The 26585-nt window shown below is 39.2% G+C and overlaps 1 protein-coding gene across 8 annotated transcripts in view; it reads left to right on the top strand.

Annotated features, from left to right (window-relative positions):
- Positions 1-26585, top strand: part of PCNX1 (pecanex 1) — a 159650-nt gene that overhangs the window by 25798 nt on the left and 107267 nt on the right. For 7 of the 8 annotated variants that reach the window (XM_079768039.1, XM_079768032.1, XM_079768034.1 and 4 more), the window contains exons 2-5: positions 8448-8656; positions 16721-16826; positions 19640-19685; positions 20760-20849. In XM_079768039.1, coding sequence (XP_079624165.1) covers positions 8448-8656; positions 16721-16826; positions 19640-19685; positions 20760-20849 — 451 coding nt within the window. The remainder of the gene's footprint in view (positions 1-8447; positions 8657-16720; positions 16827-19639; positions 19686-20759; positions 20850-26585) is intronic. The other variant, XM_079768038.1, reaches the window with a different exon arrangement.

The raw sequence follows: 26585 nt of genomic DNA on the forward strand, positions 1-26585 counted from the left end.
TGGCCATCTTGTGGCGGCCATCTTGTGTCCACATGGGGGCAGCCATCTTGTGTGTTGGAGTGATGGTCAATCTGCATATTACTCTTTTATTAGATAGGATAGAGGCCTGGTGCATGGGTGGGGGCCGGCTGGTTTACCCTGAAGGATGTCCCAGATCAGGGTGGGGGTTCCCTTGGGGCGTGGGGTGGCCTGGGCAAGGGGCCTGTGGTGGTTTGCAGGCCGGCCATGCCCCCTGGCGACCCAAGCGGAGGCCCTGGTATCTGGGGTTTATTTATCTTCTACAATTGAAACTTTGTAGCCTGGAGTCGAGCCAAGCCTTCTGCTTGCTCCGTGGTGGCAGCTATTTCTGTTTGGATTTATGTATCTTCTATAATTGAAACTTTGTAGACTTAAGCAGAGGCCTGGGCCGGCCAGGGCAGGCAGAAAGCTTGGCTTCCTCCATTGCCGGGGGCAACCCTAGCCTCCTGCTCTTTCCAGCTCCGTGGCTGCCGCCATTTTTGTTTGGATTTATGTATCTTCTATCATTGAAGCTTTGTAGCCTTGAGTGGAGGCCTAGGCCGGCAAGGGCAGGTGGAAAGCTTGGCTTCCTCCATTGCCGGGGAAACCCAAACCTCACTCCTGCTCTCTGTGGCTGTAGCCATCTTGGTTGGGTTTATTTGCATATTTGCTCCTGATTGGCTGGTGGGCGTGGCTTGTGGGCGTGGCTTGTGGGTATAGTGGAATGATGGTTAATTTGCATATTACTCTTTTATTAGATAGGATTTTGGTAGTTTTTTGGTAAAGAATGAAGTCCAGCCTTTAGATATACTAGTACATTTGTATAATATTGAAAGATAAGTCTGTACCATGTCTGTATTTTATTAGATGCATAAATATCTATACCTTTCTGTTTTTGTTTGCTGTTCTTGCATATTGTAATAACCAGTATAATTTTCAGCTCTTGTTTATTACACCATAGGTTGGCTGCTGCTTGATGGTTTGGGAATAGGTATGGTAATCTCATCAGGAAACCACTGCAGCACATAGGACAGGATGGATCAGTTTTGCAAAGGATTTTTCTGAATCACTAATTCTAAATAGTTTAGATTATTGGGTATTTGTTACCTTCATTTTTGAAAAATTTCTAGACTTTCAATGTGCTATCTTAATTGACAAATCCTTTTAGACAGGAATTGTTTGGAGACTCTTTTGGAATTACGTGACAATTGTGGTTTGTTTGTTTTTTATCTCCCTTTTGTTCTCTGCAGTAATCTAAAGATGATTATGGAAACTGAGGGAAAGCTCTGCTGTGAAGTACCGTGTAGTCTTTTTCCTTCCTATCATTTTATTCTTGTTTTATAGCATTCCATCTCTAGTCCATGTAAGGCTGGATCCCTCCCTCCAACTATTCCTCAATAACAACAACAACAAAATTAAACCATAGTATCTGAATCATTACAGTGTCTCTTATATCCCCTGCTCCTTGTTTAGTTACTTTCCCTCTAATTGCCTTTTTTTGTGTTTTCAACAACACTATTTGGTTTTCTAGAAAAGTCCTAAAAAATTAACATAAATATACTATAGTAACTATTACTAGTGGATAACTTAACCATTTCTTTGATGATTTGTGAGATTGAGCATCTTTTTATATGTCTATTGGCTATCTGTATGTTCTCTTTGGAGAAATATCTATTTAGGTCCTTTGCCCATTTTTAAATTGGATTGTTTGTTTTTTGGGTGTTGAGTTGTATTAGTTCTTTATAAATTTTGGATATTAACCCCTTATCGGATGTATCATTGGCAAATATCTTCTTCCATTCATTCAGTAGGTTGTCTTTGCATTTTGTTGATGGTTTCCTTTGCTGCGCAAAAACTTTTTAGTTTGATGTAGTCCATTTGTTTCCCTTGCCCGAGAAGATATAAGCAGCAAAAATATTGCTAAGAGAAATGTCAGAGATTTTACTGCCCATGTTTTCTTCTAGGAGTTTTATGGTTTTGAGTCTTACATGTAAGTTTTTAATCTATTTTGAATGTAAGAAGGCAGTCCAGTTTAATTTTTTTGCATGTATCTGTCCAATTTTCCAAACACCATTTATTGAATACTGTCTTTATTCATTGTATATCTTGTCATATATTAATTGACCATATAGGCATGGGTTTATTTCTGTGCTCTCTATTCTGTTCCATTTGCAGATCATTGATTTCTGACTAAACTGGTATGAATGCCTGAGTATGACTACATGATGAGCAAATCTCAAAAATCAAGAAGTTACTAATCATAGCATAATAGTACTGGGGGAAAAAATCAGCTTGTTTGTGGATTTTTTTGTGTTTTTTTTTTTACTTCTTTTTTTTTGTTAATCCTTACCTGAGAATATTTTTCCATTGATTTTTAGGGAGAGTGGAAGAGAGAGGGAAAGACAGAGAGAAACATTGATGTGAGAGAGACACATCGATTGGTTGCTTTCTGCATGTGCCCCGACCAGGCCCAGCCAGGGAGGAGCCTGCAACCGAGGTACATGCCTTTGACTGGAATTGAACCGGGACCCTTTAGTCTGCAGTCCGACGCTCTATCCGCTCAGCCAAACCGGCTAGGGCCAGCTTGTCTGTTTTAATGTTATAACTTTTTGCTATATAAGATCTATGAGATAGGTGTTTGAGATGTATAAGAAGAGTACTTGAAGTCTGTGATGATTGCTTGCAGGGCTGTGACCTTTCCTAGTTACATAATGAGGGCCTTGTTTGTCCATCACTATTACACTACCTGCTAAACCACCTTCGTTCTCTGCTGTCCACTGTTTGTGGTAACCTAGGAAAGAAGTAAAACCAGCCTTATTATACAAATAGTTTGTAATAATAGACTTTTACGTGAAGATAAGATAGATCAGCTTTTATTACTAGAGGACAGCTAATGTGCTTGGTTGCACCAGCATTAACTTAAAGATGACATCTCTCTATATAAAACCCTAATATGAAAGTAGACCAAACGGTGGAACAACCAAACAACTGAACAACTGAATAACCGGTTGCTAAGATGTGCGCTGACCACCAGGGGGTGCGCATGGAACATGGCAGGCATTGGCAGCAGGCGGCAGAGCACAGAACATGGCGGGTGTCGGCCGCGGTGGGATGGTGGAGCAGGTGAGCTGGGGCGCCAGACCAAGGCTGAGTGCTGGTTGCTGCCATCGGGGCGCGCCTCTGGTGGTTACTGAAAATTCTTTGCTCCTGGGTGTCGCGGTCCCACCTGGCGCTTGCACCTGCTGCTGGTGCTGGCCCCGCTCGCACCTGCAGCTGGTGCTGGCCCCGCTCGCACCTGCAGCTGGTGCTGGAGCCACCACTCGTACCCGCTGCCAGCCACTCACACCCGGCGCCGGTCCCGATCCCTCGATGCTGTCAGTGGGTGTGAGCGGCGGCTGCTGGCCCTGATCGTCCCTGAGGGCTTCTCCACCTCCCCCTGCTTCTGAGGGGTGATCGGGGCAGCATCCGCTGCTCGCACCTGCTGACGGCGCCAGCCCTGCTCGCACCCCCTGCTGGCCCCAGCCCAAATCGCTCCACGCCGGCAGATGGGGGACCGGGAGGGGGGGGCGTGATGGGAGGGGCCGGGTGGGGGCACGTGCCTACCGCAGCCTCACAGCCTACAGTTCCTTTCAAGGTGCATGAATTCATGTACTGGGCCCCTAGTCTACAATAAAAAATTGTAACCTAAACAGGTAAAATGTGCCCTTTTGGAAATACTAGTACTTTTGGTTGTTATGGAACACAGTTAACCTTAAGTCAATAAGTAATTGCTAAAAAAGAATTGAAATAGATGTTTTAATTTAGAACTGGGTTGTTGAATGGGATACAAAATTTTAACAGAAACATAAGCAGTTTTATCTTGTAAAAGTTTTTTTCTTCAGGGAAAAAAACCTGCTTTCCCATGAGAAGCTACTTCCTGATAAATGGAATTCTGTTGTCTCTGAAAATCTTTCTTTGAAAACACAGTATTGATATATCTAATTTAATAAAATATAAAGGTGAATGGCAAATACTACTAGGTTTGCTCTTTGATATATAATTTATAAAACTAAAAAATAGGTGGCCTGACTAGTTTCTCGTTTTTTGGTGTTTTCTTTTATATTATTTTATTTATTTATTTTTAAATATTTTATTGATTTTTTACAAGAGGAAGGGAGAAGGATAGAGAGTTAGAAACATCGATGAGAGAGAAACATCGATCAGCTGCTTCCTGCACACCCCCTACTGGGGATGTGCCTGCAACCAAGGTACATGCCCTTGACCGGAATCGAACCTGAACCTGGGACCCCTCAGTCCGCAGGCCGACGCTCTAGCCACTGAGCCAAACCGGTTAGGGCTGGTGTTGAATTTTAGGGGACCAGTGAAGCCATGTAAATGCAGACATCTTTTAAAATTTTCTTGTTATATTAGTGAAGCACAGGTACAGGGAGGGTTTATGATCCATTTATGATTTGATACTAATGTTGTCACTTGTGCTGAGATCAGCTGAGAGGCCCTTGAAGTAATGCAGGTAGAGTAGAGAAGAAGTAGAGAACAGTCACACAGCCGCCCAGTGTGTACCTATGTACTTTATCCTTTGGGGAAAGTGAAACTGTTGAGCACAGCTCAGCTGTCACCTGGAAACCTCAAGGGTAACCTCTGACGGGGCTTAAAAAAACCTGTATAAAAACATAGTGTAAAATGAAGGGTTCCATTGGTAGTTTGAGTAGGAAATACAAGTGTCCATCATCTGATACTGAAATGGTCACTTATATTTTTTGTTTTCGGTCTTTACAATAATGAATGTTTAAAAGGAAGTCTGTACTTACTATATATGTAGATCCTACACATTTTAGTGTGTTTCTTGGCACTCAATTATCTACTGCTTTTGGCAGTATGATAGTGGGGAAGGGAGAGTTTTAGATCTGTTTTAGGCATTCATCTTCGACTCATTTGTAGAGGCAAATACGATAGACTATTCAATATTAAGTAGTTTCTTTTATCTTTTCCCATGTGGAGAGGCCATTAACATTTCCATTGTCTGCCACTCTGAGAAATAATGGAGAGATTGCTCTCTTTCCATCCACTTGGTTAATGTAATCAATCATTTTTATCTTAGTATGAACTACGGTGAATAATGATGGAACTCTGACTCGTTTTTCATTGACAAAATAGAATTGGTGTTGTGGTATGTAGTAAAACATGCCGTGGCATAGGTATAAGAAACCTTGTTTACTTATGTTGTTTTGATGTTATTAAGATGGTAATTTTGACTAAGTCATTCAAAGTTAGTAGTTCTCAATTTCTGGTCTGGAAATGAGTGTGTAGAACTAAATGATCTCCATAATTCTAGTTCTTATGTGAACATATCACATGTAAACCAGCATCATGCAGAATTTTTGTAAATACTCTGAGTAGTATATGTGTTCATATTTGTGTTTACTTTGAACTTTTTATTAATTTGAGTGTGTGTATGTGTGTGTGTATTTTCTGCTTATTCAGGCTTTTTTGTTTTTACACAATGAATACTAGGTTTATTAACACTATAAGTTAACTTAGAATTTTAAACTCAACTCTTAGAATTTTAAAATCAACTCTTTAAACTCAACATTTTACAGTCATTTTTAAGAGATTTGGTTTTTAAAATATGGCTTAAGATCCTTTTCACTTAAATTGCATTTATAAATTTTAGTATTAATTTTTAAGTACTTAAGCTATCTTACAAATATTTCAAAGTACTTAACTCTTTTAAACCTGATATTTATGGATTTTGTAAATTTTAAATACATTTTTCAGCTTAAAATTAAGTCTAAATCAGTTACTCAATGATGTTTTTAATTGGAATCACAGTTTTATTATTTTTTTAATTTAAATTCTTTATTGTTTAAAGTATTACATAAGTCTCCTTTTCCCCCTTGACCTCTCCCCAACCGCCCCACAGTTTTATTTTATTTTTTATATACACTAATATGAATGACTTCTTAATCTAAGTATTTAAAAATACCAAATATATACCTACTAGAGGCCCGGTGCACGAAATTCATGCACTGGGGGGGAGGGTCCCTCAGCCCAGCCTGTCCCCTCTCAGAGTCCGGGAGCCCTCAGGGGATGTCCTTCTGACGGCTTATAAGCCACAGTCTGGCCTCCCTCTGCGGGAGGCAACTGGGCTGATCAGGGGAAGGTGCCAGCCCCATCACCCCACTGCTGCTGCCACTGCTGGCCACTGCAGCCGCCAAGGTGTTTTCATCAACATGGACTCCAGTCCCTTCACCACGAAAAAAATGACAACTTTTTCTTTAGGCATTTTCAAGATGTCTCTTTCATAGGATATGGCATTTCTTTCTTTCTTTCTTTCTTTCTTTCTTTCTTTCTTTTTTTTATCCTCACCTGAGGATATTTTTCCATTGATTTTTAGAGAGCTTGGAAGAGAGAGGGAAAGACAGAGAGAAACATCAATGTGAGAGGGACACTTCGATTGGTTGCCTCCTGCATGCGCCCTGACCTGGCCCCCGGCCAGGGAGGAGCCTGCAACCTAGGTACATGCCCTTAATCAGAATCGAACCCGGACCCTGCGGTCGGCAGGCCGAGGCTCTATCCACTGAGCCAAACCGGCCAGGGTAGGATATGACATTTCTTAACCCCTCCAGCAGCGGACCTTCATTTTTTCCTCCAGGAGTGAGGTGGGAAAACCCTAGATCACCTTCTTGGATTCTTATTACCCAAGTTACCAAGAACACTGTGAGTGGCGGTGTACAGGGAGCTTAGCCAATGAGCGGTCAGAAAGGGTGTTTCCTCTGCAGCTCACGCACAGAGGCAGGACTGCTGGTGCGCTGCGGTGTGTCCGCTCCAGGCCTGCACCATCCGTGGCTTGCCTCACCGCGCACGCAATGCCCTCCCACCCATCTGTGTGCGCAGCCTCCTCCTGAGCCAGTCGTGACTGTTAATGGCATCCCGGCCAATTTGCATATTACCTCTTTATATATATAGATTATGCCCATATCCAATCCAAAAATGTTAAACTGTAGGCCTGAGTTACTTTTTTACCCACACGCTTTCCCTCACTCTCCCTCCCAAATAACTTAAAATAAAAAGCACACACTTTCATTACATCTGTATTCTACATCTGCCTGTTTTACCAGGATCTTTTTAATTTTACCATCTCAAACAATTTGAGGTTATTGTTCCAAGCAAATTTAGTTATGTTCTCAGATAAATGAAAACATTTGGAATCTAGAGCAAAGACATCCAGTGTGATTTTTTTTTTCTTTCTTATGAATGTGGACATAAGTTGAGCCTAGTTTTATAGTCTCTACCAGTAGTGACTCTGAGGCCATACCTTCTATAATAAGTCAAGTGGTCATGAAACCTGCCACCCCTGGACTCAAGTCTTCATCACTGAAGCCTCAAGTATGATGAATCTGTAATCCCTGTGCCCAGGAAGCTTCTGACCTGTTTCAGTTCTGTTTATTACTTGATTCTGTTCTGTATTATTTTATTTGACAGTCTATAATTTCTAAGTGTTTTAAGTGTTTAAGTATATTTTAAAATAAAACATACTTGGGTTTTGCATGTCTCCCATGTCTTAACTGGTTTTACAGTCACAGATCTAAGGATTCAAATGACAGTTTTAACTTGTAATTTTCTAGAACACAAGGAATGTTTATATCTTTAAAAAACTTACAGAGAGCACATAAACAGAGATTATATATATTTGGATCACAACCCTGTCTTACTCATGTATTATGTAATGTGATACCTTAACTCTTCAGTTGTATATTATAAACTCTTTGGCATGGGCTTCATGCCAGAACTGTCCAATGGAAATGTACTGTGAATCACATATGTAATTAAAATTTTTCTAGTAGCCACATTAAAAATAAGAAAAAACATTTAATTAATCGTAATAATATTTTATTTAACGCAGTACTATAAATGTTATTTCAACATTTATAAAAATTATTGAGATGTTTTACACTTTTTAAAAAAATATATGTATTGATTTCAGAGAGGAAGGAAGAGGGAGAGAGATAGAAACATCAATGATGAGAGAGAATCATTGATTGGCTAGCTCCTGCACACCCCCTACTGGGGATCGAGCCCACAACCCAGGCGTGTGCCCTTGGCTGGAATTGAACCTGGTACCCTTCAGTCTGCAGGCCGATGCTCTATCCATTGAGCCAAACCAGCTAGGGCTACACTTTTTTTTTTTCATAGTCTTCAAAATCCCATGGTAGTTTATTTACAGTACACAATTCAGTCATACTAACCACATTTCAAGTGCTCAATAGCCTCATGTATCTAGTGGCTACTGTATTGGGCAGTGCTGTCTTTTACTTTTACAACTTAGTAATAGTAACATAATTGATGCTGTGTGTGTGACTGTGTATGTTTATTCTTAGTTACATATTTCTCTCATTGAATGAAATATAAGATATTTAAAAATGCACATCTTTATTTTTTTCCTCTCAAAGGCCCTTCCTTCTTCCATGATTATAGTAGCAGTTTATTGTCCTGTGATAGCTGCTGTTTTCATTGTTCTGAAGATGGTCAACTATCGACTCCACAGAGCACTGGATGCTGGAGAAGTTGTAGATAGGAATGCAAATGAGTTCAAAGATCAGCGAGCCAAAGCTGAGCAAGGCAACTGTTCAACTAGGAGAAAAGACAGCAATGGACCGAGGTAAGGTCCCCCATGTCACTCAGTTTGTAATGATGTAGATCCTGCATGAGTACAGTGATGTGATTATTGTATTGTGCCTGTTCTGTTACATGGTTTTAAGGTAGTGATAGATCTTACCACTATAGATACAATGACAAATACAGATTGTCACAGTAGTAGATCACAGCAAAGCTAACTGGCATATCTGGGGGTTAAATCAATATCCTTGGCCTTCCTGCTAATTTACATGTTGGAACCATAGTAATTATAATTGTATAATAATTATTCACACCAAAGACCAAAACCAATGAAAAACAGTCCAAATAAATAATAATGTTAAAGCATGACTTACAAATCTTAGGATTTACATATTATTTATACATATAAATAGAATGTATGTATCTCTTAAGCAAATTGTAATATTTTGCTTGGCATTTATAATTGCATTTTTCACTTAATCTATTATAAATATTTTTCAGTTTTATATTCTCACCTTAGGAACTTGGCTGTTCCTTCTCTAGAAGGAACCCTAAGAAGTCAGTTATGCAATAAGTTCATTCAATCTTCAAAACAATTGTATGAGGTAGATGTTGTGATAATCCCTTTCAGATGTGAAAACTAAGGTGAGGAAGATCAAATAATCCAGAGAGTCAGATCTGGAGTTCATGCTTTTAACCACTATGCCATGTTTCTCCATTCATTATAATATGCATTATTTCAGGTATCAAGATAGAAATGCTGTAAGACAGATAATGTTTATGAATGTGTTCGAGTACACTGAAAGCCTTGGTTTATCCCTTTTAATTATATTTTCTCCATCACTCACATGATTACACTGTTTGTTCATTCAACAAATTATTTACCCTTGAAATAATTATGTTCATAGCATTAACCACTATCTGAAATTCTCATACTTAATCATTTATTTTATTTATAAGCTTCTTGAAAACAAGGGCCTTGTTTTTCTTATAAACTATTACATTCTCAGGCTCTAAAATAGTGACACTGATGGGTAAATACTTGAAATAGTTTTTTATGTGCTTCTATTTTTGACTTCATAGTATTCCATTTTATGGATACACCATATTTCCTATCTTATTTTTAGTTATTCCAGTTATTTTCACATTCAAATATTGATCAATATGATGTTTAGATTTTAAATGATTAAATTTTTAATCAGAATTTAGCTTAGGTAGATTTATTAGAAAATATACCTACTTTTAAGATTTTCCATATATATTGCCAGATTCCGAAGATTTTACCTTTTAATTACAATGACCAGCAATCAGAGAGCTTCTATTTTGTTCTTTTGACAACACTCAGTGTTTAGTATTTTGACAAAATTTTGATAGAGATTTTATTGTTTAACTTTTCAGTGTTTGGATTACTACAGTGAAATGGAGGTATTTTTCTTGTATTATTGCTACTTATATTTGTTATTTTGTTAATTCTCATTCTATCAGTGTTTAGTTTTTTGCTGTTTGGAGAAGATATTTATTTATATAGGATGTTAACTATCTTTTATGTCAAGTACTTTTCAGTTTATAGAATTTTACTTATTTATATGCCATAATTTATTTTTATGTGATCTATTCTGTGAATGTTTACTAGTTGTACACATAGTATGTCAAGTTTTGCAAGATTTTTTTCTTATCCCAAATTGTATAAATCACATGTCTACTTTCAATATTCTTATTTTATTTTTCACTCTTAAATTGTAGTCAATCTGAAAACATTCTAATTTATTTTCTTTTCTAGGTTTCGTCCCAACACTGTTTAATGGATAATAAATTTCTTCCCGCAGTGATTTTAAATCCTTTATTTTTCATGTACAATACTTATGTCAACTTATGGGTTTTGTTTTCTGCCCCATTGATCTTTCTGGCTTTTTTTGTGTATAACATACTGCTTTTAAGCTTTCTAATATGTTTAATACTTAGCAGTGTGAATCCCTCTTCAATATACACTGAATGGCCAGATTATTATGATCTCTGAACGCATAATAATCTGGCCACTCAGTGTATATCCTATATAATAAAAGGCTAATATGCAAATTGTCCCCTCGACCAGAAGTTCGACCAGCAGGCAAGCCGGCCAACCACCCATGTCCCCTCCCCCTGGCCAGGCTTGCTGGACCCCATCCATGCATGAATTCATGCACCGGGCCTCTAATATACATATACATACACATATACATATACACATACACATACACATACATATATATGTATGTATACATATATATGTGTGTATACATATATATACATATGTGTGTATACATATATACATATGTATACATATATACATATATGTATACATATATACATATATGTGTGTGTATACACATATATACATATGTGTATACATATATATATACATATACATATATATGTATGTATATATATGTATACACACACACACACACACACACACACACACACATACTGAGTGGCCAGATTATTATGTGTTCAGAGATCATAATAATCTCGCCACTCAGTGTATTTTTTCAATGTTATCTTGGTTTTCTCATGCATATACTAGCTTAGATTTTTGTGAGATGTCCCCTGTGTGCTCATCCTCCAGAAAATGCCATTAGAATTTTGATGATAATTCGATTAAATCTGGAGAGAATGCAACCTTTAAATAGGGACCTGGTGTGTATACTCACTTATTCACTTGTCTGTTATGCCTTGTAAAACTTCAGGTTTTTTTTTCTAATGAGTTCTGAATATTTCTTAAGTTTATTCTGTTTCTGTTAGGATGCGTACTCTTGTATAGCGGGTAAGCAAACGGAATGTAGACTCTGCACTTAATGTGTGGGGGCTTGAATCACTTCCTGATTGTATGATCTTGGAGGAGTTACTAAGTTTTGTATGGCTTGACTTCCTCATCTGAATGATGAGGCAAATAATAGTACTCGTAGTACTATTAGTACTCATGGAACTAATAGTGCCCATAGACCATATTACAGTTATAACAAAGAATAAATGAGAATTTAGGATTTTTATTGGAATTAAATTGAATTACTATCTTTACCAAATTGAATCTCTCCATTTATTTAGTCTTTTTTAAGGTCTTTCAGTAAAGATTTATTATTTTTCCATTAAAAGGTTTATTTATATAGCTTTTGTTAAATTAGCCAAATTATTTTATACTTTTTTTGCTATTATAAATTTTTTAATAAATACTTTTTTGTTTTTCCCCTTTAAATGAATGTAGCAGTTTACTTTGTATCCAGCAACTTTATTAAACTCCCTATTAACAATGAAACTTTATAGTTTCTTTCTTGATTTTCTGTAAATGATGTTTTATTTCTTCCTTTCTAGTCCTTATACTTCTTGTTTAACTTTTTCATCGGCTATGACTTCTAGCACATGGTTAAATTGAAGTAGTATTAGTGTACATCCATGTGTTTTTCTAAGTTTAAAGTGTTTTTAAATTTCACCATCAAATAGGGTCTTTGTTATAGATTTTTGTTTTTGATATCTCCCTTTCCCCACCTTCCCACCTTGTGACTCACATTTTTTTCTGAGGAAAAGACATGAACAAGAAAATCTATACTTTTATTTTCAGAGCTTATCTCTGTGCTTACTACATAATAGCTGTCAGTTTGTTGCATGCATGAATGATGGTTTTCTTTGACTGTGGTGCAGCAGTTAAAAAATGCTTATTAAATCTGTATCTTATAGGAAGAGGCAAAGCCATTGTTTGTATTACGTTTCTAATGTTTCCGCAGAGGAAATTACACTTAGAATTTTATGATTTGAACAAAAACATTTAGGAGATAAACCATATTTTCTCTGTTTCTCATGGCAGTAATGCTTACAGTATTATAAATTAAGGATCTATTTAAACTGTATGCAAGTGAATTTTAGGCTAAGTTTTCTGAAATTTATTTTGTTTAGGAACTTTGTTTTTATGTAGTCATACTTTTATGAACAACACTGTAATCTATATTTGTCAATGGTGCTGGGATGTTTCTGATGAAAACCTGAGTAGTTAATGGTGCTAATAATCAACAAATTAGTTCGTGAAGTCTCCTTTATAATTCATATTAGACTCTATCCTTTTTCTTTTCTGCCTTGTCCTGTACCTGGTGTGTGTGTGTGTGTGTGTGTGTGTGTGTGTGTGTGTGTATATATATATTTTTTAAAATATATTTTATTGATTTCTTACAGAGAGGAAGGGAGAGGGATAGAGAGCTAGAAACATCGATGAGAGAGAAACATCGACCAGCTGCCTCCTGCACACCCCCTACTGGGGATGTGCCCGCAACCAAGGTACATGCCCTTGACCGGAATCGAACCTGGGACCCCTCAGTCCGCAGGCCGACGCTCTAGCCACTGAGCCAAACCGGTTTTGGCTGGTATATATTTTTTAACAGATGGGGAATTTAAGACATAAAGGTCAAATTTGGTGTATTGCTTACTACAGTTGACCATTTTGCTTCTGTGAGAATTTTAAACTACTATGCTTTCCAGGTATGTGCTAAAACTCTCCATTGCTGAAAATCGGCAAGTCTTGCCAATAAAGAAAATTCTTACTCAGCTGTTTTATATGTTTAGCTATATTTAGTATACCTGTGGCTGGCTAAGAGTTCTGCTTCTAAATTTATAGAGAAGAGAGAGGTATAATAATTTTGCTAGAGGATATTTTTTTAAAGGAGTCATTTATTGTTTTCTTCATCTTTTTCGCTTCCTTAATACCTTCTTCTCACTCAATGTTGGCCAACATTGTTTCTCATCCAGGGGTGATTTACCCCCTAAGAGACATTATTTGAAGACATTTTTGCTTATCACAACTACGGGGAGTGCTACTGGCATCTAGTTTGTAGAGGTCAGGGATGCTGCTATGTGCAGGATGGTCCCCACAATGAAGAATTACGTGGCCCCAAATGTCAACATTGCTGAGGTTAAGAAACTTGCCAGATGATGGTGTTTATTTCTGGTTTTGAGATGGAAAGAGAACTTCAGTGTCTGTCTGTTGAAAGGCAGTAATGGTATCTTAGACTGTGAGTTTTAGAGTTGTGCAGACCTGGTGTTCAAATCTTTTCTCAGTCTTTACGGTTTTGAGTGCCTACATTCAGGTTTGTGTGGGAAAAAACAAAAAACAGATATAACAGTGTAGAGTGCTGTGTAAGTGTTATTTTTATCCTCCCTTCCCACTTGAACTCCGCATACCAGTGTATGTTGTTTGCTCCTCTGAGATGCTAGCCAAGTTTTTTCACCCTCCCGTTTTTAGTTTTTTCATCTGTTAAATCATAGGTTTTAAGAGAATACTTCATGAGAAAATGCAAATAGAGCACATGTTCCCATGACTGGAATGTACTACTTAGTAAATATTTGCTTTTATTTTAATTAATAATAATACATTCAGATTATAATCATTTGGACTTGCTGTCAAAAATAATGTATAAAACTAGGCAAGATTGCCCTGGCCCATGTGGCTCATTGCACCAAAAGGTCTCCAGCTCCATTCCTGCCCAAGGCACCTGCCCAGGTTTCAGGATGTGCAGGAGGCAGCCAATAGATGTTTCTCTCTTACATCAATGTTTTTCTCTCTGTCTCTCTCCCCCCTCTCCCTTCCTCTCTTTCTAAAATCAATAAAAATCAACAACCTTAAATAAACAACAAAAAACTAGGCAAGATTATCAACTGATGACTAAATAAGCAAAATGTGTTTTATTCATTAAATGGAATATTATTAGGCCATAAAAAGGTATAAAATGCTGATACATGCTCCAATATGGGTGAGCCTGGAAAACATGCTAAGTTAAAGAAGCCAGTTACAAGTGACCACATAATATATGATTCCATTTATATGAAATGTCCATAATAGGCATCTATAGCGACAGAAAGTAGATTAGTGGCTACTTAGGCCTTGGCAGGATGGGAATGGGGGAGGGTGGTAAAAGCTAAAGGGGTTTGTTTTGGAGAATAAAAATATTCTAACATTAACTGTGGTGATGGTTGCACAACTTTAGGAATATACTAAAAGCTGTTGAATTGCAGAGTTTAAATGGATGATCTGTAATTTATATATCAGTAAAGTTGACGTATATAAACTAGGCAAGATGAGGGCTCTCTTTCCTTTCTCTGGTGTTGTATATTTTTTTCCTTAGTCTTTACCTTGCCCTCCATCTTCTGATTTTCATGGAATCTGACTTAGAGAATGCATTCCAGTGGAGATAGAGTAATGTTGCTGGATATTACTCATCACTACTTCAGTATGGTAATAGCTGTCTCTATATACTCACTTAAGGTCTTACCAAGTTAGAAAAATATTCCTCATCATGGCCTGTATGTCTTGTATGAGTTAACACCAAACAACTAACAAACTTGAGCACGTTCCCCTTTTCTCACACATGGACATTTGTATGCTGAATTGGTCATCAGATTTGTAACCGATTTACAATATGCTTTATTTTTATAAATGGATAGCAAGTTAGAAAGCTAATTTTCCTCATTGAATATTACCTAACTATAGTTGGTGGCCTAGAGTTAGGAACCCTTAAGCAAATAGGGATCTGATAGTTATGAAACCATTAATAAAAACACTACATATGATATCGTGATAAATACTTAAGTGGAAGCAACACTTGTAAGCAAATTATATTTTGCCCATATCTTTTGATGGCAGCTGTCAGAATACCCCACGCAAACAGGCTAAGGGAATTATGGCTCACATTACTAAAAAATCTATATGTAAAGGATGTCTTCAAATGTGTGATTTCAAGGGGTGGTTTTAAACAATCACTTTGTGGTCCTGTTCCCTTCACCAGGCTGTGACCTTTTCTTTTCATTGGCTTTTTAGACAGGCTCTCCCCTTGTAGTTGTAAAAAAGAAAAAAAGCAGCTACATTAAGACTAGCAGAGAGAGATAAATGTCTTTTCTCAACAATAGAACACTCCTGGCCTGATTCAGGCTAGCTTGAGTTGGGTCATGCATGTGCTTATTCTAGAACTGCTCTATCACCAAGAGAATAGGACCTGCTGATTGACTTTGGTTAGTAGAACTCACTGAGGATGGGTCAGCCTCACCCAAAGCCATATGAGAGTTTGGGATGAGGTGGTTCACCAGAAGAATTTTAGGTTGCTTTTTTGTTTGTTTTGTTAATGAAAAGGCTGAATTAAGTGTTGGATGGCAAAATAGTTTATAACCACTATAACGCCTAGCATATATCCCAGGACTTTTATCCTTGATAATAATAGCTAAAAAAATTTATTGAGTACTTAACTCTGTATATGCCAGATAGAATAAATAAAAAACTTTGGGCAAAAAATAAGATTATGACAAATTGTAGGCCCGAGTTGTTCTAAAAGTTGTGTTCCTAAGGAACTTTATACATTTTTAAGAAATTGGTGTGATCGCTTTTCCTAATTTGGGGGATCCCATTATCTTTAAGGACTATATGGGGACCTCCCCAGTTTTTTGAACCTAGAACTTTTCTCTCTGTTATCTAATACCTGTTGTTACTATATAGTGAGCATCATTTTATTTAACTTAAGCCTTCTAACTCCTAACTCCTACACACAATTTTAGGTTTCCAGTTATATAAAACAAGTTAGTATTCCAGTTAAGTGCTGATAACTTAAAAAACAAACAGATACAAGTTGCTTGACCAGGATGACTGTTCTTTTGCATGCCCATCATTGTGTCGCACAGCTCAGACTGGTCCTGAGAGTGGTGTAAGATCTCATTACTTGCTGTGTTTACAATGGCTGATTTCTCTTTGCTCTTAGGAAACAAAAGGTGAATCATTTCTTTGCTAGTGTTTATATGACACACATCACAAAATATGTACCCTGTTTGGTGTGCCTATTATAATTGTAATTAAGGTCAGTTTCTAATGTTGATTGAGTGTAGACAATTTGAGAGAGTGTTTTTAAGTATTTTCAAGGAGTGAAAATATTTTATGGTTTATAAAATAGTTCAAATTATTAGACTTATAAATGAAGAATGATCATTCCTTTTTTGCCATTTGCTCTATTAAAAACCAGAACCTCTTTTATAGAAAAAATAATAAAAAGAAAGCCATTGGTGGCGGAATAATGGCAGTTACTCTCTTTCTCATTCTTTCCCACAGTGATCCTGGTGGAGGTATTGAAATGTCCGAGTTCATTCGAGAGGCCACACCACCAGTTGGTTGCAGTTCAAGAAATTCTTATGCAGGCCTAGACCCAAGCAACCAGGTAGAAACCTGTGTGATTTTATTTTGCTTTTTTTTCTATTCCTGATGTTGGTCTCAGAAGTTCTCCTGTCCGTAATAGTCATTTGGTGTTTATCTTGCTGATTAATAATTTTTTGATTATTTATTAATATCTTTTATTGATATTCTTATTTTTAACTGAGTTTTCACAGTAAGTACATTTTTTTGCTGAGCATACAGTTTAATCAACAGTTAAATATATTGCAAAGTTCATTTTTATTGGCTATATCAAGAATTTATTAGTAGTTTTAACATGTTTATGTATGCATATTTTTACTTATCATTCACTGCCATATAACTTTTATATAGTATACATATCTTAAGTGGTATTTTACACACACACACACACACATATATATATACAGTATATATTTAATTGCCATCTAGATGAAGAAAGTCCCTCTTGCTCCTTCGAAGTCATTATTAACTTATATTTTGAGTTAATTTTTTATTGTATACTTCTGTTCAGTTGAATCAATGAAAGGAAAGATTTAGTAAAATACAAAATATTATTTGAATGTTTTTAATTTTATTCTAAGACTAGAGGCCCGGTGCACAAAATTCGTGCATGGTGTGTGTGTGTGTGTGTGTGCCCCTCAGCCCAGCCTGCACCCTCTCCAATCTGGAACATCCCTCTCACAATCCAGGACTGCTGGCTCCCAACTGCTTGCCTGCCTGCCTGATTGCCCCTAACCTCTTCTGTCTGCCATCCTGATCACCCCCTAACCACTCCTCTGCCAGCCTGATCACCGCCTAACTGCTCCCCTGCCGGCCTGATTGCCCCTAACTGCACTCCCCTGCCAGCCTGGTTGCCCCTAACTGTCCTCCCTGCAGGCCTGGTCCTCCCCAACTGCCCTCCCCTGCCGTCCTGGTCGCCCCTAATTGCCCTCCCCTGCCGGCCTGGTCGTCCCCAACTGCCCTCCCCTGCCAGCCTGGTCGCCCCTAACTGCCCTCACCTGCCGGCCTGGTCGCCCCTAACTGCCCTCACCTGCTGGCCTGGTCGCCCCCAACTACCCTCCCCTGCTGGCCTGCTCACCCATAATCGCCCTCCCCTGCTGGCCTGGTCACCCCTAACTGCCCTCCCCTGCTGCCATCTTGTGTCCACATGGGGGCAGCCATCTTGTGTGTTGGAGTGATGGTCAATTTGCATATTACCGCTTTTATTAGATAAGATGTTAAATTTGCTTGAGTGTTTTCTTCTTGACTCCCTTGAAAACAGATTAGAGAAAGAGTTACTGAGACTTGTTGATTTAGTAATTGTCATGTTGTTATATTTTATTTCCTTAAGGTGTTTATGGAATTTGTGGTATTTTTTTACATAATTTTTATAGTAGTAAAATAAATGATGGTTGTGAAATTTTAGGGAAGTGTTATACCATCTTATCTAATAATAGAGTAACATGTAAATTACCATCACTCCGCTACGCCCACGATTGGGCGGCGGGAGGCTGGGGGGTGGGACTCGGGGTGGCCTATCCAGCCATTGAGAGGCACGGATCCGCTGCCACTGAGGGGGGCTACCCTGCTGTTGAGAGGCGCAGGGGGCGGGACTCCCGCCCCCTGCGCCTCTCAACGGCCAGATCCGCGGCAGCCCCCCTCAGCGGCCGTTGAGAGGCGCAGGGGGCGGAAGTTCCGCCCCCTGCGCCTCTCAACAGCAGGGTAGCCCCCCTCAGCGGCCGCGGACCATCAAAAGTGGGGGAGCTGGGTGCCTGTTGGCTCCGGCACCAGGCCTTTCAGAAGCCTCCGCCGAGCCGGAGGCTTCTGAAAGGCCTGGTGCACCAGCGGACAGGCACCCAGCTCCACCGCGAAAAGCGAAAGCGTGTAGGGGACCCTATACGTGCATGATTCAATCATGCACTGGGCCTCTAGTCTTTAATGTAAGCATTAAAAGTTCAGTAGATTTTAGTTTTCTGTTTGTGCTAAAAACTCATTTTTCATAGATGTCTTAATTTTTAATTATTTTAAAATACGTTATAGCAATATACAAAGAAGTACTTACTTTTTGTCTGGAACCGAGGAAAGTACATATTGATTTAACAGTTTGACAGTTGAAGATTTAGATTGATCTTTTTGGGATATATTGTTTTGTCCTCCAAATCTTCCCTTTATATGTTCTGATCAGTCTGAATTTATTTCACATAGACTCACTACCTAATTTTGCTTTTGTTTATAACATGAACATATCATGATGCAATATAAAAAATGATAATTGGCCCTGGCTGGCATGTCTCTGTGGTTAGAGCATCGGCCTACGCACTGGAGGGTCTTGGGTTCAATTCCCAGTCAAAGGCACATACCTGGGTTGCAGGTTCAGTCCCTACCCCAGGTCAGGGCTCATGTTGGAGGCAACCAGTCTATGTGTCTCTCTCACATCGATGTTTCCCTCTCTCTCTGTCTCTCCCCTCCCCCCCTTCTTTTCAATCTCTCAAAAAAAATCAATGGAAAAATATCCTGATTTCTTGGGTGAGGATTAAAAAATAATAATAATAATTATATGGCATAGATTGCTTGAGGTTGGAGGCATCCTACCCTGGGGGGTTCCATGAATCCTGAGCATACAGAGGGACTCAGGAATTCAGTGTCCCAGCACACCTGTAATGTACACACAGTATGTGCTACAGCAAACAGGCCTATGACTCTGATGTGAAATGCCTAAATGGTATCTTTTAATATTGATAAAAGTGGTTGATTATATGTTTTGATAATAATTTTGCTTGATGATCTTGCTAGTGTATTTTGATAACGACAAAGAACTATCATTTTAATTAGTTTTACTTGTTTCATGCCATTTTTCAGATTGGATCTGGTTCCTCTCGTCTTGGAACAGCAACAACTATTAAAGGTAGACATGATCTAACTTGAAAGTTGTCTCTGATTTTCCTTTTTGGTTGTAATAAAGATAACTGAGCATTTTATATTCACATGTAATAAAATTGTTCTTGAAATTATTTTGTAGATAAAATTATGTTTCTTACAGTAAAGGTTACTTGATTTAAATTGTGTTCCCTTTTCATCATTCAAATTTCACAAAAGTATTTGACCATTTGCATTACATTGCATTAATTGTAAATTTTGTACTACTAAACTTCCTCACCTTGAGGGAAAATACTTTTGTGGGTTTTAGTGAGTTTCATGGAAAACGGAGTAATTTAATGTGAAACGTTTAAATTGGATGCAATAAGAAAGGGAAAATGTTTTTCTATATATCTGATAATATGCCTTTTATTTTATACATTTACTAGAGGCCCGGTGCACAAGATCCGTGCACTGGGGTGGGGGGTCCCTCAGCCCGGCCTGCACCCTCTCACAGTCTGGAACCCCTTGCTGCTTACCACCTGCCTGCAGCAGAGGCGGAGAGGCTCCTGCCACTGTCTCTGTGCTCGCTCGCTGTGAGCCCAGCTTCTGGCTGAGCAGCGCTCCCCCTGTGGGAGTGCACTGACTACCAGGGGACAGCTCCTGCGTTGAGCGTCTGCCTCCTGGTGGTCAGTGCGCATCATAGCGACCGGTCATTCCGCTGTTTGGTTGATTTTCATGTTAGGCTTTTATTATATAGGATTTCAAATACATTTATATTATTTTAATCTTACAATTTTTTAGCTTACTAATTTACCCTGGGAAATTTATGTTGTTTCAAGTTCAATTTTCATTAAAAAAAACCCAAAACTGCTTCTTTTAAAAGAAATAGTTTTATTAGCTAACAATATAAAGCTTTCCATATTGTTTGGTTTTTAGTGCTATTAGAATAATTATGTGGTCTGATAGTCTACTTCTTTTGTAGCTAGAGAATACTGACATGGCATGTAGTGAACTAGTATAGTAGATATCTATTGTACTCCTTGATGTCCTTTCTTGTTATGCCAGTGTACAGTCATTACTTTTAATATAATAACTTCACATGTTTCTCTTAACTTTGTAGGAGATACAGATACTGCTAAGACTTCTGATGACATCAGTTTAAGTCTGGGCCAGAGCTCTAGTCTTTGTAAGGAAGGAAGTGAAGAACAAGGTAAGAACATTATATCTCACAGTGACATATATTGTGTGGATCAGGGTGAGTTTGTAGAATATACTGCTCACATTTTGGCAGAACTTTATAACAATTTAATAATTGTTTTTAAAAGAAACTTTAAAATAAAATTATTTAATAGGATAATAAAACAGAGTGCTGTAAGTACTTTTAGCTTTCTGGAATTTAGTTATACATGTTCTGCCAACTAAACATGAAGAGACAAGTTTTATGAGCATATGCCCTAGAGCAGTGGTCGGCAAACTCATTAGTCAACAGAGCCAAATAGCAACAGTACAATGATTGACATTTCTTTTGAGAGCCAAATTTTTTAAACTTAAACTTCTTCTAACGCCACTTCTTCAAAATAGACTCGCCCAGGCTGTGGTATTTTGTGGAAGAGCCATACTCAAAGGACCAAAGAGCTGCATGTGGCTCATGAGCCACAGTTTGCTGACCACGGCCCTAGAGTGAATATGAGATGGGAGATAAGAATCTGCTATTCCTTTAGTTGGTCAGAGCATCTTGCCTAGCTTAATGATAACCTAGTATATAAAACTGTTATTTTTCCATTCAGTGTGACCTCTAAATGCCAGCTGCTTCATATCTTGTTCAACAATATGCTTTAATGGAGAAATAACTTGCTGTTGGAGTTTCTGAGAAACTATGTTTGCCTCCAGCATGGTGCCTGCCTCCTCTAGCATATTTTTAATATAAATTTTGGCTTCAAGTGATTTTTTCCCCCTCCTTATTCAACTCAATTATAAATGAATATTTTGGATTTTCTTCGAGTTTTTCTTTTTTGTAAAAACTGCCACATTTTTATGTTTGATTTTTAATTTTCAAACATGAAAGGATGGATGTGTCATCCTGAATTTTAAGTGGAGATTATTCCAGGTTATAATCAGTGAGACAGAAAATTGTCTATTTCTAGCCTGTTGTTATTATTAGCCTGGGGGGGGGGGGGTAGGTAGACAGGCTGTTAAATTTCCTGTATTTAATTATGAAACTTATTTATGAAATTACAAATAGATCACGAAGTTATGACATTTTACCATTAATACAGGTCCAGTTCCTACAACTATATTTTGTTTCTGGTACTTGGAATTTTAAGTTTATCACTGTAATCCTGCTGTTTTAGAATTATAGTACCACATCATTGTTTATTTGTTTTTGTGGGCTACCCCTGCTAACTACTCCCTGCCAAAAAATACTCTTGAACATATTGTATTATGTGGAAACTATTTTCTCAAAAAGTAAAGATGAATTGATCCATTTGAGAATTACAGTATCCCTTTTTATAATATTTAATTACCAGAATGTCTCAAAAACTAGGTATTGTACAAGGGCTAGTGCATTTAAGGGTCATATGTCTTTTTATTTTCTATCTGGGAAGAAAGAATTTTGTAGTGTGGCAGCTTAGGAATTATATATACACAAACATACCCTTGCAGATACATAATGACTAAAATAATGATGTCTAACATTCACTAACAAGTTGTTATCTAGATTAGGGGTCAGTAAACTTTTTCTATAAATGGTCAGATCGTTTTGTATGTTATATGGTCTCTCTTGTAACTACTGAACTCTGCATTGTAGAGTGAAAGAGGACATAAATAACACATAAATGAGTGGGCATGGCTGTATCACCTGACTCCTATAGGCCTTCGTTTGTTAACCCCTGGTTTAGGTCTTCTTTTCAGCCTTTATTAGGTATAGGGAATATCTGGCCCAAGAGCCAGATAAGGCCCAAGAGATCATTTGGTCTGGTCCTGCCAAGCATTAGGGGTGAGTTAATTAAATGTTTAACCAAATAGTAAGCTAATTTTTAAGTTGTTAATTTTGTATGGCCTGTGAATGATGTTATAAATATCAAAATGGCATTGGCAGCAAAAGTTCCCCACTTCTGCTTTATACACATTCACCCATTTAATCTTTAAGCATTTAATGTTAATACTTTCATTCTCACTGGACAGATGAACTTATCATGGCTTAGAGAGGTTACAAGAAACTTGCACCAAAATCACACAGCTACAAAGTGGCAATCTAGTTTTGAATTATGTTTTTAATGCTATACTATTCTATTTTCATGTAGGTTTATCACTTGCTTTTATCGTATAACATTTTCCCACATAGTTTAAATATAACAGATAGCTAGTATTTATTACATACTCAGCACTAATTTAAGTACTGGGAATAAATCACTTACAATAGTGTGAGAAGTGGGAGCAGGAGGATGAGATAGGGAGTTCAGTTTTAGGCATATCAGGTATGAGATGCTGTTAGACCTCTAAGCAGCAGTAATCCTATATAATAAAAGGCTAATATGCAAATCGACCAAATGGCGGAACATCCGGTCACTATGATGCGCACTGACCACCAGAGGGCAGATGCTCAATGCAGGAGCTGTCCCCTGGTGGTCAGTGCACTCCCACAGGGGGAGCACCGCTCAGCCAGAAGCTGGGCTCATGGCTGGCGAGTGCAGTGGCGGTGGCGGGAGCCTCTCCCGCCTCTGCGGCAGCGCTAAGGATGTCCAACTGCTAGATGGCACAGGCCAGGCTGAGGGACCGCCCCCACCCCAAGTGTATGAATTTCGTGCACCAGGCCTCTAGTTAATAGATAATTACATAGGTCTGGATATCAGGTAAGAAGTCTGGGTTCAGGTTGTGAAATTGGGAGTTTTCAGTGTATAAATACCAAAAAGTTTCATCATGTCAACTGTAAGGTTGTGTTATTATGAAGTTTATAACAAAGCAAGCCTGCATGGTTGGCCAGCTTGGAGTTAGGTGGCCTGGCTCCCTGTTCCAAATCTGTTAGTCTTGGCTACGATTTGGCACCACCTAGTGGCAATTATTCATTCTGGCTTAAGTATCAGTTGAGGCTCTTTCGGTTTCTCTGGGTGGTTTAGATTTACAGGACATTGACCTTTCGTTAGTTGGTTAGTTGATTAGCTGGCACTTGTTTTATCAGCGTGATTCAGGGTAATTAGGAGAAAACTGAGCATGTGGAAAGGTGCACTCTTCTTTTTCACTTCTAAGGAGAGATTGCCCTCTCCAGCCTCATTCACATCTTCCCGACTCAAGATCAGAACTTTATTTAGTCCATCCCCATAAGAGTAGGGGGCTGGGTAGAAGAACTGGTTACAGGTATTTCTGAATTTTATTATCATGGGGCCAGGAAAATGAATGAGTTTTCTCTAGAAAAGAGAGATTACGGATAGAAAAATGCAAGTTCCAAGGATTGAGCTCTGAACCACTTCAGCTTAGTAAGACCAGGAGGCTGAGTATAACAACTGGTGAGGTAGAGGGAAAACCAGCAGTGTTGTATCCAGTGTTGCAGGGAAAGGAATCATGATCAACTTTGTCAAATGTTGCTAATAAGCAGCTGAGACTTGACCATTGAATTTAACAGTGTTGTTGGCAACTTTGATAAGCATCTTAATGAGTGGGATTGGAATACATGTAAGAGAGAATTAGAGGAGAAGAAATTGAAAACAGTTAATATAGACTACTCTTTTGTAAAGGGGATCAAAAATACCAGGTGCTAGAGGGAAAGTGAGGATAAAGGGAAGATTTGGATTTTGTTAGAATAGGTAGGAGAAATAACAGCTTGGTGTGTGTTTATATAATTGACTAGGGGCCCAGTGCACGAAATTTGTGCACTGGGGCGGGGGGATCCCTCAGCCCAGCCTGCCCCCTCTCACAGACTGGGAGTCCTCAGGGGATGTCCTACTAATGGCCCATGGGGAGTGGGCCTAAGCAGTAGTCTGGCCTCCCTCTGCGGGAGGCAACTGGGCTGATCAGGGGAAGGCGCCAGCCCCATCACCCTGCTGCTGCTGCCACTGCTGGCCGCTGCAGCCGCCAAGGTGTTTTCATCAACACTGACTCCAGTCCCTTCACCACGAAAAAATGACAACTTTCTTTAGGCATTTTCAAGATGTCTCTTTCACAGGATATGACATTTCTTCCTTCCTTTCTTTCTTTTTATTTTTTTTTTTTATTCTCACCTGAGGATATGTTTCCATTGATTTTTAGAAAGCTTGGAAGAGAGAGGGAAAGACGGAGAGAAACATCAATGTGAGAGGGACACTTTGATTGGTTGCCTCCTGCATGCGCCCTGACCTGGGCCCCGGCCAGGGAGGAGCCTGCAACCTAGGTACATGTCCTCGATCAGAATCGAACCCAGACCCTGCGGTCAGCAGACCGAGGCTATCCACTGAGCCAAACTGGCTAGGGCAGGATATGACATTTCTTAGCCCCTCCAGCAGCGGACCTTCATTTTTTCCTCCAGGAGTGAGGTGGGAAAACCCTAGATCACCTTCTTGGATTCTTATTACCCAAGTTACCAAGAACACTGCGAGTGGTGTACGGGGAGCTTAGCCAATGAGCGGTCAGAAAGGGTGTTTCCTCTGCAGCGCACGCGCAGAGGCCCCCTGTGTTGTGTCCGCTGGGGTGGGGGGGGTGTACTCCGAGCCGTGTGGCGGCCGCTGGGAGCACACCCCCAGCCCTGCGTTGTGTCCGCGGGGCTGGGGGTGTGCTGCCTGCCCAGACGCCCTCTCTTCTTCCATGGCCAGGGCGCGGGATGCCGGCCTCGTTGCTGGGGCGATGACGCCAGCGTCCTGCCCGCGCCGCCAGCTTTGTAACAGAGTGACGCCAGCACCGCCAGCTTTGTAACAGAGTGGTGGTTAATTTGCATATTATCCTTTTATTACATTAGATGGGGATGATCCAGAAGAGAGAAGGAGAATGTGATTTTTGTTTATAAAAGTAATATGTGTTAATTAAAAAAAATATAGTTATGTATGAAGAAGAAAATAATTCACACTTCTGCCACTGAGCTAACTGTTAATATTTTTTGGTGTATCACTTTTTTCTTCTTATTTTTTATGGTGATATAATCCACATACCATAAAATTCACCCTTCTAAAGTGTAAAATTTAGTGGATTTTAGTATATTTGCAAGGTTGCGCATCCATCACCACTATCTGATTCCAGAATATTTTCATTATGTCATAAAGAAAGCCAAACCCATTATATTCCGCATTTCTTTCTTCAGCCAGCCCCTGGCAACTACTAATCAATTTTTTGTCTATGCATTTGCCTATTCTGGACATTTCATATAAATGGGATCCTCCTATCTAATAATAGACAAATATGCAAATTGACCATACCTCCAACACACCCATAAGCCACGCCCACAAGCCACACCCACTGTTCAATCAGAGCGAGTATGCAAATTAACCCAAACCAAGATGGCTACAGCCACAGAGAGCAAGGTTTCCTAGGTAACAGAGGAAGCCAAGCTTTCCGCCTGCCCTGGCCAGGCCTAAGCCTCCACTCAAGCTACAAAGTTTCAATTATAGAAGGTAAACAAATTCAAACAAATGGCGGCAGAATGGAGCTTGAGAGAGCAGGCCAGGGTTGCTGCCGGCAACAGGGGAAGCATAGCTTTCCGCACACCCTGGCCGGGCCCACCCGCTTAAGGCAACAAAGTTTCAATTATAACCCCAACACAAATGGCTGCCAGCAGCCTCGGAGGGAGCCCCAGGCTTGGCTCCGCTCCAGGCTACAAAGTTTCAATTGTAGAAGGAAAATAAATTCCAGATACCAGGACCTCTGCTTGCTTGCCAGGGGGCGTGGCCCGCCTGCAAACCACCACAGGCCCCTCGCTCAGGCCGCCCCACGCCCCAAGGGAACACCCACCTGATCCGGGACGCTCTTCAGGGCAAACCAGCTG

This window comes from Cnephaeus nilssonii, assembly GCF_951640355.1.
Source record: "Cnephaeus nilssonii genome assembly, chromosome: 4".
Classification (NCBI taxonomy): Eukaryota; Metazoa; Chordata; class Mammalia; order Chiroptera; family Vespertilionidae; genus Cnephaeus; species Cnephaeus nilssonii.